Source organism: Neophocaena asiaeorientalis, unplaced genomic scaffold (genome assembly GCF_003031525.2).
Source record: "Neophocaena asiaeorientalis asiaeorientalis breed wild unplaced genomic scaffold, Neophocaena_asiaeorientalis_V1.1 scaffold15, whole genome shotgun sequence".
Lineage (NCBI taxonomy): Eukaryota > Metazoa > Chordata > Mammalia > Artiodactyla > Phocoenidae > Neophocaena > Neophocaena asiaeorientalis.
Genome location: NW_020185328.1, coordinates 9,758,369 through 9,775,254, shown reverse-complemented (window position 1 = coordinate 9,775,254; position 16,886 = coordinate 9,758,369). Strand labels below are relative to the sequence as shown.

General features: G+C 36.8%; 1 protein-coding gene across 1 annotated transcript in view; it reads left to right on the top strand.

Moving 5' to 3' along the window:
• The window catches only part of PIGK (phosphatidylinositol glycan anchor biosynthesis class K), a 133,060-nt gene that overhangs the window by 53,939 nt on the left and 62,235 nt on the right, over nt 1-16,886 (top strand). The window contains exon 9 of the mRNA XM_024734585.1: nt 10,336-10,508. Coding sequence (XP_024590353.1) covers nt 10,336-10,508 — 173 coding nt within the window. The remainder of the gene's footprint in view (nt 1-10,335; nt 10,509-16,886) is intronic.

The window sequence follows — 16,886 nt, the reverse complement described above, 5'->3', positions numbered from 1 at the left end:
AATCCATGCTTCTGATTTAGAAGAATTAATATTGCTAAAATGTCCATATTTTCCAAAGCAATCTATAAATTTCATGTAATCCATATCAAAATAATAAAGACTTTTTTTTAAAATAGAACTAGAACAAATAATCCTAAATTTTGTATGGAAGCACTGAAGACCCCAAATAGCTAAAGCAATCTTGAGAAAGAAGAACAAAGCTGGAGCTATCATATGCCCTGATTTCAAACTATGCTACTAAGCTATAGTAATCAAAACAAGTGTGGTACTGGGAGCACCCTTCTAGCTGCTAGATGGGATGCTGCCTGCCCAATTCATGAATCATCTAATAAAGCCAAATATATCTTCAAATTTACTTGGTTGACTTTTACTTTTTAACGGATGGGTGGCAGTGATGAGATTTGAAGTGAACTTGGGATGGCTTTCAAGGAGCAGGAAACACAGGCATGGCACCCTGTGAACCCTTTTCAGTTCACTGTCTTTCTTGCTGTTTCCAAGGGCCATTGGTAAGTTCCTTTTGGTTGAGCTCTGTTCTTTTTGTGTTTGAGCTCCTGATCTAATTAGCTTTCCACAGTTCATTGTTTTGAGTGGAAAACTCCAGTCCCTTGATTCTGTCTCCACATTTGGAACCATGATGGTTTAATATGCACCTCCCCATTTGTTTGGAATCCTTTCCCAGATTCCCTGTTGAGAACTACAAGTTATAGCTGCAGTTCTCCTTTTGCTTGGAATCAGTCTGCAGTACTCATTCTTTGAGGTCTGCTCGTTCAGTCCTTTCCCCAGTCTCTCTCTCTCTCTCTCTCTCTCTTTTAGTTACCATGGGTTTCTGTTAATGTGCACACGAAGTAAAGCCCATTGCTAATGGGAATCTCAGAAGCTGAAAAGCTGCAAAGTTTGGTGGGTACCAGACGTTTAAAAGTTATTAGAGTGCTCATCACCCCACCCAAAGAGTCTCATGTTAGGATAAGTTGGTCACAGAATGGGTTAGACTGACATCTAGGTCACTCACCAACCTCAAGAAAACTTCCATGCGATAATGTACACTGTAAAACACACATAATTCCCAACCCTGCCACAAGTACCTCTTAGGTATTCGTTTGACTGAGAAAACCAAAGGCCTAGCTAGAAGAAACATGATCCTTTATGTACAAATAGTTGAGCACACTGCCTTCCATCACATCTGCTTAGTTTATATTTAAGAACTGTGAATCCTGGAAGCTGCAGTTATTTAACAAAATGGCAAAGTTTTACTAAAGTCAACCTAGAATTACATTGGCCATTATGAGGAATGTTCCAAACAGGTAAGATCACTTAAAAACAAGGGCTCCCAAGTTAAATAAACCAAGTGGAATACCTATTTTAATTAGTATGCAGAAGTCTCCAAAAGCTTTCAAAATTCCAAAATAACTTCATTAAAAGATTCGTTGCAAAATCCAATGAAAAATTAAAGATAAAAAAGATATGTAAAACAATGCCTAGGCCTCCCCATTTCACCTTCTTGGGGGTTCATTATTAAAACACTTGCCCAGAGATCGATGTTTCAGCTGTTATCAGCTGGGACACTGGAAAAGAGATTGTTTTCAAGGCTCTGTGTAAATTCTTCAACATCAACTTAAACTCCCATATGGGCCCCGCACAGAGTTGATGATACAGATTTTTTGGATAAACTGCTAAATTATTCCCTTAAACACTTAGGGAACTGAAATTATTCAGAGTCTGGTAAGAATTTAGACCTTATACCCGAAGCTAGATATACCCAGAGGAAAAGAAACATTCCAACAATAGGTAGATGGGTGTCATTCCTTTTTGCCAATCCCCAGACCTCCTCTCTTCATCTCAGAATACTTGTAGATATTGGGACTTTGGAAATAGAATTGTTCTGTACTTAATCTGTGTCTTTGTGATGTAGATTTCCTATCTCTATATTCTCTGAGACTTAAGAGCCATTCTTTGAAATGCAATTGTTTCTTATCAGAACAGAAAAAAAAAAGAAGGGAAGAAAAATTTGGAAATTTGGCAGATAAAAAAAAATCTTAAGTGTCTTCTCCACAAATATTGGTAACTATGAGATCTCTCTTTGCATCTGTGTGTATCTCCTTATGTACGTTGTAGATATGTGGTGGTGTTTGTTTTTAACCTCTAGATGGTACTGCAGAATTATTTTGTAGAAGAGCTCTATTTAGTTGGTTTGAAGACAAGCTTGTAACGATTGTGTTACCGAGTGCAAGCACGCTCTGCTCACCGCACAACAGGCCAATAAATCGGGAGACAAGGTGTTGAGGCAAGGAATATGACTTTATTCAGAAAGGCAGCAGACCGAGAAGGTGGTGGACTAAGGTCCCCAATAAAAACATCTTATCGGGGTCTGGATGCCAGTTTCTTTTATAGAATCAGAGAGGGAAGTAAAGTAAGAAGGCAGAATAGAGAGGGAGAGGCGGGGAGGAAGTAAAGTAAAAAGGGCCATCAGTCTTGCAAAAACATCTCCTGGAATGGCCAGCTTCCAGGAGGGCATGTGTTAATTTCTTCTTTCATGCAGCCATTCGCAGGTGGGTAGGGTTCCCTGCGGCAGGCCATTATGTATGATTATAATAACAAAAGCAAGGAAAAGCAAAGGCTAAAGTCAAAGAAACAGAGCCAATGTGGAGTCAAAATGGGCATTCCAAAGTTGTGAGAAATACAACAGAAACTAACTGAAATGCTTTTTAAAATTATGTGATCTAAGATATCTTTTGTAAATAAAAGCTAGTTTAAGGTTGTTGGTTTAATTAAAGCAGAGATGTCTTTAGAGTTATCAGCATTAAATATAATACTTTTATTTTACCTAGGCTTGCAAGGAAAATAGCTGGATATGATGAAGTTTTCATAAGTAATCTAAATAATTGTTAAGAGCAAGTATTAAATAAATATAAGTAGGATAAAAAGTTCTTAGTTGAACTTTTCAAATTAATTTCCCAAATCTTTTCAGTAACCTGAAACCTTAAAGTTTTGCTAAGATTAAGTGCTAGAAATTTATTGAATATCTAGATCTCCCCAAATAAGAAAAAATACTGAGCCATTAATTATTGAACATAGGTTTATCTACTTTTGGTTTCTTATTATAGAGAAGCTAAAGATAAATTTGGGTTTATTAGTAAGCGTGTGTCGAGTGAAAAAAATGTGCAACCAAAAGTTGAGAATTATGTTTTGTTTGGCAGACAAAATTGAGGACTTAAGCCCAGGATGTAGCTTCTCAGATAGCTCTGAGGGACTGTTATGAAGAGGTAAGGGAGGAACCAGATTTTATGAGTTTTTGCAAGGAAGACCAGGTAGTCAGAATATCAAAAGATTACTGTTGGACTTCCCTGGTGGCGCAGTGGTTGAGAGTCCGCCTGCCGATGCAGGGGACACGGGTTCGTGCCCCGGTCCAGGAAGATCCCACATGCCGCGGAGCGGCTGGGCCCGTGAGCCATGGCCGCTGAGCCTGCGCGTCTGGAGCCTGTGCTCCGCGGTGGGAGAGGCCACAGCAGTGAGAGGCCCGTGTACCGCAAAAAAAAAAAGAAAAAAGAAAAAAGATTACTGTTAATTAAATAAAACCAGACATCTCAAATTAATGAATTTAGCACTTATCTATGTATGGGAAGATGCAAGAGTCTGGGCTCATTGAAATCATTCCTTTGATATGCATCATAGCTGTCTAGGGCCAGTATCCTGGGCTTTCCCATCCTGAGTCCCTTCAGGGTGCACCTTTGGGAGCAGCTGTAGTGGCTCGATGGCTGCAACATCCTTTGTTTACTGATATGGCAGGCAACATTATTCATTCACACTTGTTTGGTGCCATGCTGAGAAATTTTCTATGAGAAAGCACATGTTTCTAGAAATTATAAAAAAGTATTTATAAGTTTGCCAAGCTGTAATGCTAGGGTAAGAGATAGTCCACAATTGTTTACTTCCTAAATTTTCACTAGAAATTAAGGTTTTTAAAGGTTAAAAATTCTAATTATGCAAGTAAAGCTATTAGAAACGATGTGGGAGACATCTCCATAGGCAGGGAAAAGCAGGATGTGTTTTTGGCTAAGAAAAAGTATGAGGAATAAAGATGCATTTGTGTTAAGGGAAATGAGGATAATTTTGTCTTAACTAGAACTTCTGGTTATGAAGGACAAACTAAACGTATATAAAAGGTTGAGAAAGAGAATTTTACCTTGTCTAATCAAGCTGGCTGAAATTGAATTGTTTATAAAGGTTTTAAAAATTAAGCTTTATTATCAATAGTGTACTTCAAACTAGAACTTAATTTTTTTCATCTGCTAAGTAGACAATATTGTTTCATATTGATCTGTGATCCTGTTTCTTCAAGTGTCCAAACCTTTTGGTATCTTTGACAGACTTCCCAAAATCAGATTCTAAAACTGAAGTCTTTTGACCTCAATTAACTTTCAAGTTTTTCAGAGGGTGCCTGGAACATTTCAAAGGATGTATTTCCTCTCCTTATAAAAAGGAAGATGTTAAACTGATTAGGCTTGTTTCATACTTTAAGTTACATGGGAAACATTGTCTAATAAGAAGGAACAAGCCTTCTTTATGCTGTGTCTATATAGGTATGTATTATAAGTGTTCCAGAAATTGCATGAAATTCTTGAAAGTCTGATATATCCGGGTGTATTATATTGTCTGTCATCAAAATTGAGACTTACACCAAAGGACTGAACCTCAGTATTAGGGAGTTGCCCTAGCTGACTTTCATGCAAAGGCAGCAGCAATAGAGGCTTATAAAGATGGTGGCACATGTGGATGAAGTCCATTCTGCTTCTGCAAAACATGACCCTCTCATTGCCAGACTTTTGCCATCCTGATGTCCTTGTAACATGGCAACAGTTTGTTCCTGAATCAGAGAAATTAAGGTGGGTAAATAATGGCTGTAAACGGAATGACCAGTCAGGGCTATGGGAGAACCTAGACAGCGTTTGGTTCTTCCTGGCAAACGTTTTTCTTTTTTTGCATTCTTTTGCCCACCCACCAGTGCATTTAAGAATAACAATTTTTGTCCCTAGAGGTGGTCTCAGACCTCCTCTCTCTCGTCTCCTTTAGCACCTACAACTGGACTTCATTCATTTGCCACTTAGTATGGGTTATCGGTATGTTCTTGTTATTGTATGTATGTTTCCCAGATGGGTTGAAGCCTTCCCCTGCTGCAAGGCCAGTACCCTCACCGTGGCAAAGAAACTGTTAGAAAATGTGTTTCCCACCTGGGGTATACCTTCCACAATCTCCAGTGATTGAGGCACACACTTTGCTGGGAAAATCATACGGTCTTTAACGAAAACCTTGCAAATTTCTTGGAATTATTACTGTCCCTATCACCCTCAATCATCAGGCAAGGTTGAGAGAACTACCGGAAAAAACTGGATTCAAGCAGAACAAGAATTAATAACATGGGACTGAATGAACTGATAAGGATGATTTTAATTTTTATGACTGTGTTTAAAATATTGCGGGTTCTTTAATGTTTTTTCCAGATTTAAAGAAATCTTTTCTCTTAAGCTACCAACAATTTGGTAATATATACCTTTGTGAACAAAGATGAAACATTTACTTTTTCTCCCTATCTGATCCCCCAAATTCAGAAACTCTTAGTGAATATTCTTATTTTCATGTTCCTTGTAACAGGACACAATTAGAAACATGGGCTATATTACCAAGGCTTTGACTGGAATGTGTACATAGACTCAGACATGACCAGACAGCTGCAAGAAACCACGTGGAAAAATCAAGCTGGTACTTGGCTTACAAAGTTCCAGCAAAGCAATCTTAAAAAAGAACTTATATGGTCAGTCACTATTCTTGCTGTACCTCTATAAAAATCAGGCTAAGTTTAATACAGACAAATTAGTTATACTGTGATTATCTCTGGTTAAAAAAAATGGGATAATCATAGAAAAATTATGTTTGCACCTTTGTAGATATTAGATTCTAGTCCTGTTAATTGTCTTTGTGGTCAAAGATTCCTCTAGTTTCCTCAGATATCTGACTATGACTTACCCAATTAACATTTCCAGCTTTTTCTCACCCTTCTTATTTGGAATCATTAAGAACAAAGGCAGCCCTTGAGCCCCATTGGAAGGGACCTAACCAAGTGTTCCTGACCACTGACACTGCTGCAAAACTAAAAGGTTTTGAGGCTTGGGTGCACATCTCACAGCCAAGGAGGATTCCACCTGGCATCTGGTCCTGTACTAATGCTGGAGACCCCTGAGTCAAACTGACAAGGAAGAGAAGTAGCTGATATTGATGTAGACTGCTTCTGCCCAAGATAACGGATCAAGACTTCATACTTTAACTAAAACCTTTTCCTCTTTGCTTTCTTTCCTTTACTCTGGAATTGACCTGGAAAGATAACACCATCATCCATATCTCCCAGGCCATTGCTTAGAGGGGTAACCTCTCAAATTTAGAACAACTTTTTATTTCAGGTTAGGAGAAAATCTGACTGACCCTTGGCTTGAATGGGCAAGTGCAACAACACTTGCAAATGAATCCATTAACAGTGCCACCTAAGTGGAAGTAGTTTGTGCCCTGACAGGATTTGTCTTAGTCAGTGATGGTTATTCTTCCTTGGGCCTATGAATGCCTAGATGGCTGGTATATAACCAGGCAGTACCCATTAGGTAATCTAACTGTGCCCCTAACTGTTCTAGAAAGAACCTACCAGGAGGCATTCATAATTCGGAATCACTTCCTTTGGCAGGGTCAGTTTCCCTGATTAGGAGTAAATACAAATGAGAATATGATCAGAAGCCTCTTCTTAACTCTTGAAAGTATTGCAGAACCCACTGCTAAAGCATTAGCTGCCCAGAAAATATCCTTAGACTCTGTGGCTAGAGTTGTTCTTGATTATAGCATAGTCCTTGATTATCTTTTAGCTGAACCAGGAGGTGTCTGTACTGCGGCCAATGCCACCAACAGGATTGACATTTCAGTCACTGAGCAAACCACTTGGCTTAAAAGGGTGACTCCTTCAACCAGGTCTTTCTTTGATTGGTTTGGGTCTTGGGGACCTGACTCTGAAGTGCCTTCCAAGTACTGGGATTATCCTGCTTATAATAATCATAATAATCCCCCTGGCGGATCATATTCTCTCAAAAGCTTTCAATTCATGTGTGCAGCTGCTAACTGCCAGGCAAATGATCTCCTAAGACTGGAAGGTCAGAAATGAAATGAAGAGAATGACCAACTTAAAATTTATGAAAAATTTATGAACCTGGAACCATGATCTGTGGATGTTATGGGAATTAAGCAAAAAACATTTTGGGCGCTCTCTATCCCCCATCCCCCTAGAGGCAATCTGCATGATAAAACCCTTGTCATTTCCTCCCCCTACACCCCCCAAAGGAAGCCTGGCCTAACAAAATCTTTTCTTTTGCTAATAGCTCCCCAACTTTCCTCCTATAAAACCTATTTTGTACAACTCCTCAGAGCACCCTTCTAGTTGCTAGATGGGATGCTGCCTGATTCATGAATTGGCCTGTTAAAGCCAATTAGATTTTCAAATTAAAAAAATAATAATCATATGGTACTGTACAAAAACAGACACATAGAACAATGGAACAGAATAGATAGCCTGGAAATAAAGGCATGCTTGCTTATATGGTCAGTTAATATACAACAAAGGAGGTAAGAATATAAAATAGGGGAAAACACTCTCATGCACCCCAGTGTTCATAGCAACATTATTAACAATAGCCAAGATAGGGAAGCAACCATAAGTCTCCATCAATAGATGAGTGTGTAAAGTTGTGCTATATATACAATGGAATATTACTCAGCCTTAGAAAAGAATGAAATTCTGCCATTTGCAGCAACATGGATGGACCTAGAGGGTATTATGCTCAGTGAAATAAGTCAGAGAAAGACAAATACTGTATGCTGTCAACTATATGTGGAATATAAAGAAAAAACACAGAAGTAGACATACAGAGAACAAATAAATGGTTGTCAGAGGGGTGGGTGAGTGGGGACACAGGTGAAATAGATAAAGAGGATTAACAAGTACAAACTTCCAGTTAAAAGTAAATAAGTCATGGCAAAGTAATGTACAGCATAGGGAATATAGCCAATAATACTGTAATAACTTTGTATGGTGACAGATTGTAAGCAGACTTGTCATGGTGATCATTTTGTGATGTATAAAAAAATCATGGGCTTCCCTGGTGGCGCAGTGGTTGAGAGTCCGCTTGCCGATGCAGGGGACACAGATTGTTGCCCTGGTCCGGGAAGATCCCACATGCTGCGGAGAGGCTAGGCCCGTGAGCCATGGCCGCTGAGCCTGCGCGTCCGGAGCCTGTGCTCCGCAACGGGAGAGGCCACAACAGTGAGACGCACACGTACTGCAAAAAAAAAAAAAATCAAATCAATATGTGGTACGCCTGAAACTAATATAATTGTTTCAATTATAATTCAATTTTTTTTAAGTGGAAGTTTTTTGTTTTTGTTTTTAGCAGCAAAGAATATAATACTTATTTAGTGTTTGCCAAGCTCATTCAACTGCTTTTCTTTTCTTGCTTGCTTCTGCTAGTACCTAATAAAACTGACCAAGTTGCTCATACAGGAATACCTTTGATATACCTCGAACTTTAATTTTATCTTGTTTATTTTATCTTTTATTTTGTTTATTCAGCCTTCTGTCTGTTTTGTCCTTGTTTGACATTTAACTTCCTTGATCTTCCCCCACCCTTTTTTCCTTCTTTGCTTCTTAATTTATATCCTGAACTCTTCTTTGTATTTCCTGTTATTGCTTTCCTGAACCTGGAAGGCAGTATGATGTTAGACCAATTAATCTCTTTGAGCCTTAGTTTGAAGGAGAGATAATAATTTTTGTATACCTCAAAGTTATTGGTAAGCTTAAATGGGAAGATCTGCAAACTGCTTAACACAGTGCTTGGAACACTGTTTCATATATAGTTGCTGTGCCCTTCCCCATCTCTACTGTCGTGTTGGTGATTATACCTATGCAGATAGTCTTGTCCCTACAAGTGGGCAAGTGCTGTGGGCTCTGGGTCCTTACTAGTGGGCCTGTAATGGTTTCCTTCATATATGCTGGGCTTCTGCCAAATTGAGTTCTTTGCCTTAACATGTCTCTGCAGCTGCTCCTTTATTAGGAACGTTATTTCCAATCTAATCTTCCTTTTCCTTCAGAAAATAGCTAACGCCCCACTCCTTTTTTCTTATCCTCAAACACTAAGAAGTTTATCTTTTTCTGAATTAGAGCCTGTCCCTTTTTTTTCTACCTTGTTATGTTTATTCATCTCTGATTAGACTTAAAGCCTTGAGGAGAGGACCCAAGTCTCATCAATTTTTGTATCCCCTATGGAAGGTAACCATATGAAGTGTGTATAATAGACACTTTTTATGCTTTGCTGAGTGAATGAACATGTGTCTGGGGTTAGCAGACACTTGGTCCTGTCCAAAACGTCCATACGACATTTGGCCCATGCCAAAAGGTCCTTGAAATTTGGTCTTGTCCAAATGTTCATGAGCATATTTGGTTCATGCCAAATGGTTTTGGACAGGACCAAATATCAAGGACCTTTTGGCATGGACCAAATGTCCTGCAAAGGTCCTTGGTAATGCACTGATGTGGAATATCAGGAATAAGATTAACATAAAAAATATTGCGAGATCTGTGTAGTGGTGAAGTTGTAGTTTGCAGACTATTCTCTGGAGCACTATAGTGTATGAGGTGCTTTGGGTTTGTAATTTTTATCATGGATAAACTAAGAAAGTTACTTGATTTATAGAATGGTTTTTGTAGATTCACAGCAGGAGGATGAGGGGGATAGCTAGTGAACAGGCTACACTTAACTTCCTGCAATCCAGAGCAGCTCTGGTTTCATCTTTTTTATATATTGAGCTACTATGTAATATTTTATTTGAATTTAAAGTTTGAATGAAGGGTCATGATTACAAAATGTTTAAAAAATGCTCTGGTAGAGCATTCCACTGAGATGGATGTAGTTACAGAAAAAAAGCAATTCTCTTGTCATAGTGTTGCCTATGAGTTCTCATAAATAAGTGTTCAAAATAAACTTTGTAGCAAATGATTTAAAAAAGTGAATGTTTTTTCGTTGCCTTGCCAGCTTCCTGTTTTATTGATAACCTATTCTAATGTCTGTAAAGCTTCTTAAAGTGTCAAGCATTACGATAGCAATGAAACTTTAATCTTTAGAGCCAGTAGTTTCTTTAGGTTGGGAGAGCTTTGAAAATATATTACAGTCTACTATATTGTATTAATGGATTTAATAAAAGTTGTATGAATATGTAAGCATGTGTATTTATTATTGTTGTACATATTTTTTTCAGTTTCAGGTATGCCCCAAAAGTCTATGTGTGTCTACTCCTGGACATCGCACTGATCTTTTTCAGAGGGATCCTAAAAATGTACTGATAACTGATTTCTTTGGAAGTGTACGGAAAGTGGAAATTACAACAGAGACTATTAGTTTGCAGCCAGATTCAGGAATCATGGAAAGCAGGTATTCATCTTAAATTTTTATTTGAATAGAGTATTCTAGTCTCATGATTTGTAAACTTTTATGTAACATTATATTAAGAGATGAAAATTGGTATTTATAAAGAAAATCACACATTTCTACCCATTCTTTATGTAGCCCCTATGCTTTTCAGATTAATGGGCAGAAACTCTAAATATCAGTGGGAAGCTAAGATCTTGATTAGGGTTATGTTGTAGCTCCAAAATACATTTGTAGAAGTATGAGTTCAGGCTTGGTTTAAAAAGGACTAAAACAGGGACTTCACTGGTGGCACAGTGGTTGAGAGTCCGCCTGCCGATGCAGGGGACACGGGTTCGTGCCCCGGTCTGGGAAGATCCCACATGCCGTGAAGTGGCTGGGCCTGTGAGCCATGGCCGCTGAGCAGGCGCGTCCGGAGGCTGTGCTTCACAACGGGAGAGGCCACAACAGTGAGAGCCCTTGTACCGCAAAAAAAAAAAAGGGACTAAAACTTACACAACAATTGACTGTCTCAGAGCCATACTTTTCTGTCAGTAGAGGTATATATGCTGGTTCAGAAAACCTTCATGATGGGGCAGGTATGTGAATGTTTCGAACATTATTAATACTCTAACAATGTGTAGGTTGTCACCTATTGCAGTAGAAGGTGTTAAATGACGTGACACTGAATAGGGAAGTTGGCAGCTGGGCATTTAGAGTATAATAGGGCCCTAGGAATCTGGTAGATGCAAGGCAGATAAACATATAAAGGGGAAGTGAGTGTCAAATGAATATAGGTGCCAAATGTATACTTCAAACTGTAACACAATGCTTGCATTTTCAGAATTTCTCTGGGCTCCAGCAATCTGATTAGTTCTCTGCCACGTGTTTTGGTTCATAGAGTCTGGGTGGTTTGTGAGCCTGGTTCAGTCCTATCTCTGGCTTTTGCCTAGTGTTACATTCTATTAATCTTCAAAAGTTTATCTTTAGGATTTCTTTGGGGACTCTTAGTTATTGATTAGGGAAGAGAATGAGAGAGAGAGGTATAAGCCAAGTACTCCCCTCTTGGGGAATGGACTGTGTGTGTGTGAGTCGTGGGTGTGCGCGTGCGTGTGTGTGTGTGTGTGTGTGTGTGTGTGTGTGAGAGAGAGAGAGATTGCGAGAGACTGGTTGATTTGGGGTACGTGAATTTAGAAGTATTTATAATGTTCTGCTTGTTTTCTTTTCTGTAAACATTTTTAAAGGCACAATACTTCGTTGGGATTAAATAGTGTCTCAGTTAATAGACACTTTCTTGAACTATATAGACGTATATTTTCCTAGCCATTAAACTTTGTTATTTGGGATTGTTTAATGCTGTCTATTGGAAACTCATACTCCAGGGAACTTTTCTGGATTGTCAAACGGTGGCATATAAAGTACTTTTAATTTTGAAAATTTAAAAGATTTATGATTGAGCTTGTGAATGTTTTAGAAATAAATTAAAAAACTAGCAGTAAATTATTCCTTATGAAGATTTGAAATTGATATTATTATTTCCTATTATGCATATTCAAAGTTTTGGATTTTTTCTTTTTCAATTTCCTGTATCTGTTGGCTTAGAAAATATTTTCTTGAGACAGCAGGTGATACCTTCAACAATATCACTTTTATTTATTATTTAAAATTTCAAATTACTTTTGTAAAATAGCTAAACTATACCTTAATACTTAGCAACTGAAATTGAGCTACCATATGTTTTTTTACCAAATTCATTTTGTAATGTCCCTTGAAGTTAAGCCTGTAAGATACAAGATATACCTTCTCTTAATCGTCTGAATATTGCATTAATTTCCTTTAGAGATAAGGACTATCTTTATACTTCTTCTGTGTTATTTTCTGTTCTATCCACTTAACACAATATTAAATACATAATAATTGTACAATAAAAATGATTTCAGTGGAATTCTACTAAGTTTTATTTTATGTTCTGGAAAGATGAAATTTTTGTTTCATAAAGTATCTCCATGTATTAGTTCGAAAGCAAAAATTGTTGGTGCTGATAATTATCTTCATTTATCTATAATCAAGGAGAAAATTATATTAAGCATCAAAGCCAGATACCAGGCACTGTGTTTTGTTTTTGTTTTTTAAGTTATTTTATATTGGAGTATAGTTGATTAACAATGTGTTAGTTTCAGGTGTACAGCAATGAGCAGACATTGTTGAATTAGAGCACCCTCTAGTGTTTATAAATAAATTTTATTTAGAACATTGCTTACAGACGGTTTCATAATTACTGATATTTGTTATCCAGTTAATTTAGGAAGATTAAGTTTCCAACATGTTCCAGGAATGGATGATAGAAATATTATCTCATTATATATAGGTGCTATTTATATGCAAATATGAATGGCAATTGGATGTTTGTTTAGAGAAAAGTATTATATATTCTTGAGAGATCAGCTATCATAAAAAACTATTTTATTAAGGAAATTATGGGCTTGAATGTATATGTATTTTTTGAGATCTTAGGTTAAAAACATCAATATAGTTACTGTTATTAAAATTGGCAGTTAAACTTTTAAGAATACTGCTTTCTACATATATTAAGAAAATAACAACTCATTTGTCCAGATTGTCCATATTTCATATTTTGTGTATTAAACTAAAGTCAGATATGATGGAGAGCATTAGTACATAAAATTGACTGAAGTAGCTGTATGAAATAATTGATGTTTTGTATGTCTTCTGACATATACGTATTATATGAGTAAGGTACAGTCATATAAATACTTATATTGAGTAAGGTCATATCCTTACAGTCATATCCTTAGTAACAACAGTTGTTTCAGCGTGTGTTTTACTTATTGTGTTTTTAATTTATTTACAAGAACAAATGAGGTAAAATAAGGACTGATTGCAATAAGCTTGGCTTATATAACTTAATTCTAAACTGCTTTATCTGAGTGTATATAGGTTGACTTTTGATAAATATGCAAACAGCCTGCCCTCAAAGAGTTGGACTTTCTGGAATATAGTAATAAGTCCATGTCAGCGTTACTCAGAATACCAGAGTACCCTAACTATTGATATATAGGGAAAATAGCCTTTAGCTTGAGAATGTAAAAGTACAGGCACCAAAATGTAGAAGTGTAAATTCTGTAGGCATTACCTAAGAAAAAAATGGAATCTGGGACAATATGAACTGTAAATGCTCAACATTTATCTTGGTTGTTAGATGACATCTTACCTAGTCTGACTTTTGCTTTAGGCTCTAAATTGAGGCACTTGATTCTATTTTTTTGTTGTAATTTTATTCTGTTATACTAGAATTTCTTTCTCTCTTTAGGCAGTCTTTAGCAACTGAAAATTTTGAATCTAGCAGGAAATTTGAGGATGGACTCTTTTCTTACAGATTTCTTATAGATAGAGGGGTGAAAATGGGCTAACAAGGTCAGTCTGTATTTTGAACACCACAGTAGGACTCTTTCAAGAGCTCGGTAAGGAAGTCCCCACCTTATATAGGAGGTCAAAGATCAGACAGTTGTTGTCACAGAGATTAGATTTTGAGCCTTTTCCATGTGCTTCATGCTTTATATAACATATTATCTAGGACGGTTGGATTGTAAGTAGTAGACTCCAACATAAGCGAGCGTTATTTCCTTAAAGATATTTATATATAGGTATTCTGTGTTTTATGGAACCCAAGGGCAGGCCTCAGTAAGGGACTGGAATCAGGAACCAGGAATCAGTCAGAAATGTGGGCAGTACTCCCTCTGTCTCCCTGTTCTCGTCTTTTCTTTCTCTGCTGCTCTGAATGTAGGGGATAGAATGTGTGCACACTAGTCTTCTGGAAATTTATATCTGTTCTGGAGATTTATATCTGTTCTGTTCATGATAAAGCCCAGATACAGAATTAACTTGCTCGTTCTCCATTTTAAGCTCCCCAGAGGGCTTCTTATTAGCCCAGCTTGAGTACTGACCCAGCTGGGCAGTAGTGGGGTCATTTAACACAAAGTCATAGCTACTGGAGGACCCATCCCATGTGGATAAGAGGAACCCTCCAAAAGGAAATTGGGAGCTATGCAGATACCCTCAAGGAAAAATTACATTAATCCCATTTAATTCACATAATTGCTTTATGAGGCAGGTGTAATTTTCCCATTAAATAGATGAGTAAAGTGAGGCTGAGAAAGGTTTAAGAAACCTGCCTAAAGTCCACATCTAACAAATGGTGAAATCAAGATATGAATCCAGGAATGCTTCCTACCTCTAAAAAATATATATATTATTTTATTGTTTTATAATTTACACTGAGTTGCTTTCTTTTAAAAGTATATAAAATATACATGATAGCACAATGAATTATCAGAAAGCAACTACTCAAATAACCACCAGAGAAATTAGAACAATGTTGTTACCCCAGAAGGTCCCCCAACCCTTATACCCCTTCTCAGTCTCTACCCTCTCACTCCCCCTCAAAGTTAACAGTGATCCTGTCTCTTATGGAGTTTACTTTCTTGCTCTTCATCTTAGTTACATCACCTAAACGTGTATCCCTAAATGTTATGTTTTGTTGCTCTTGCTAGTACTATGTTTTTGGAATTCATTTACGTTGTTGTATGCAGCTGTGGTTCTTTTTTTTTTTTTTTTTGAGTTTAGTAAAATTTTTAATATATAGTTCTGACAAATGCATACACTTGGATCATCACCATTGCTAATCCATCACTACAGAAATTTTCCTTATGCTCCCTTTTCTCCAATCTCTCCCTCATATCCCACTGATCTGTTTTCTGTCCCCACAATTTTGCGTTTTCCAGAATGTCATATAGATAGAATCATATATTCTGTACTCTTTTGAGTCTGGCTTCTTTTACTGCCATAAAGCATGTCAGATTAATATCTGGTGTCACATGTGTCAGTAGTTGGTTCTCTTTTATTGCTGTATCTCACCAATTGGAGGACATTTGTTTTTGCCCCCTAGTTTTTGACAATTAAATAAAGCCACTATAAATGCATACAAATGTAAGTTTTCATTTCACTTGAATAAATATAGCTAAGAGTAGTTTTGCTGCGTCATATGGAAGTGCATGTTTAACTTTATAAGAAACTTCCAAACTATTTGCTATAGTCACTGTACCATTTACATTTCCACAAATAGTTGTTCCACATCCTTAATTACACTTGGTATTGTCTTTTTAATTTTAGCTATTCTAATAGGCATGTAGTAATATCTCATTATGATTTTAATTTGTATACCCCTGATTGCTAAGGACATTGAACATCATTTCATGTACTTATTGGTCATTCATACATGTTTCATGAAGTGCCTATTCAAGTGTTTTGCTCATTTTTTAAAAATTGGGTTGTTTTCTTACTGAATTGTAAGATTTCTTTATATATTCTGGGTATAAGTCCTTTGTCAGATATATGTAATCCAAATATTTTTTTAGTCTTTGGCCTGCCTCCTATCATATATTTTTTTTTTTTTTTACTATGTCATAATATTGACATTCAGTTCAGTAATCCTCCCCTGTAACAGCCCCTTTACTTCGCAGTGGAAATTGATTTGTATATTTTTTGCCTGAGTCCTTGTGGGATTTTTTTTTTTTTTCAAACAGAAAGTCACAAAAATTATAATATCCTCATCGCTTCACTCAGTCCCATGTAATTAATTTTCTTTTTCATCTTGATCTTTTGTTAGCACTTTTATGAATTCATCACTTTTCCATTAGAGTTCTGAAAATGCTTATTCATTCAGTTCAGCAGTATAGTCAGTTACCAGAAACCTGTACTTGTCAGAGTCTTTTCCATGAATTCCTTGAAGTTGAAACACTTTTATAGGAACATTTTTGTGAAAGCGTCAGAGTACACCAGGAACTGTTTGTAAATGACAAAACACTTAAAAATGACCACGGTTAAAGATTTGATGAAAGTTCATAATAATGCAATTGACAAGTAAATTTAGTTATTTCTGAGATATACATTTTAAAGTAATAACTAGAATTATGACTTATAACATTACACCAGAAAATATAACATTTTAGAAATTTCAAGTAATGTCTGAAACATTTATATTAACATATTTCCATATAAAAACCCAAAGAAAGTTTAGTATTAGTTGTTTTTTTTGTTTGTTTTTTGTTCTTTTATACTGCAGGTTCTTATTAGTCATCAGTTTTATACACATCAGTATATACATGTCAATCCCAATTGCCCAATTCAGCACACCACCATCCCCACCCCACCGCGGTTTTCCCCCCTTGGTGTCCATACGTTTGTTCTCTACATCTGTGTCTCAACTTCTGCCCTGCACACCGGTTCATCTGTACCATTTTTCTAGGTTCCACATACATGCATTAATATACAATATTTGTTTTTCTCTTTCTGACTTACTTCACTCTGTGTGACAGTCTCTAG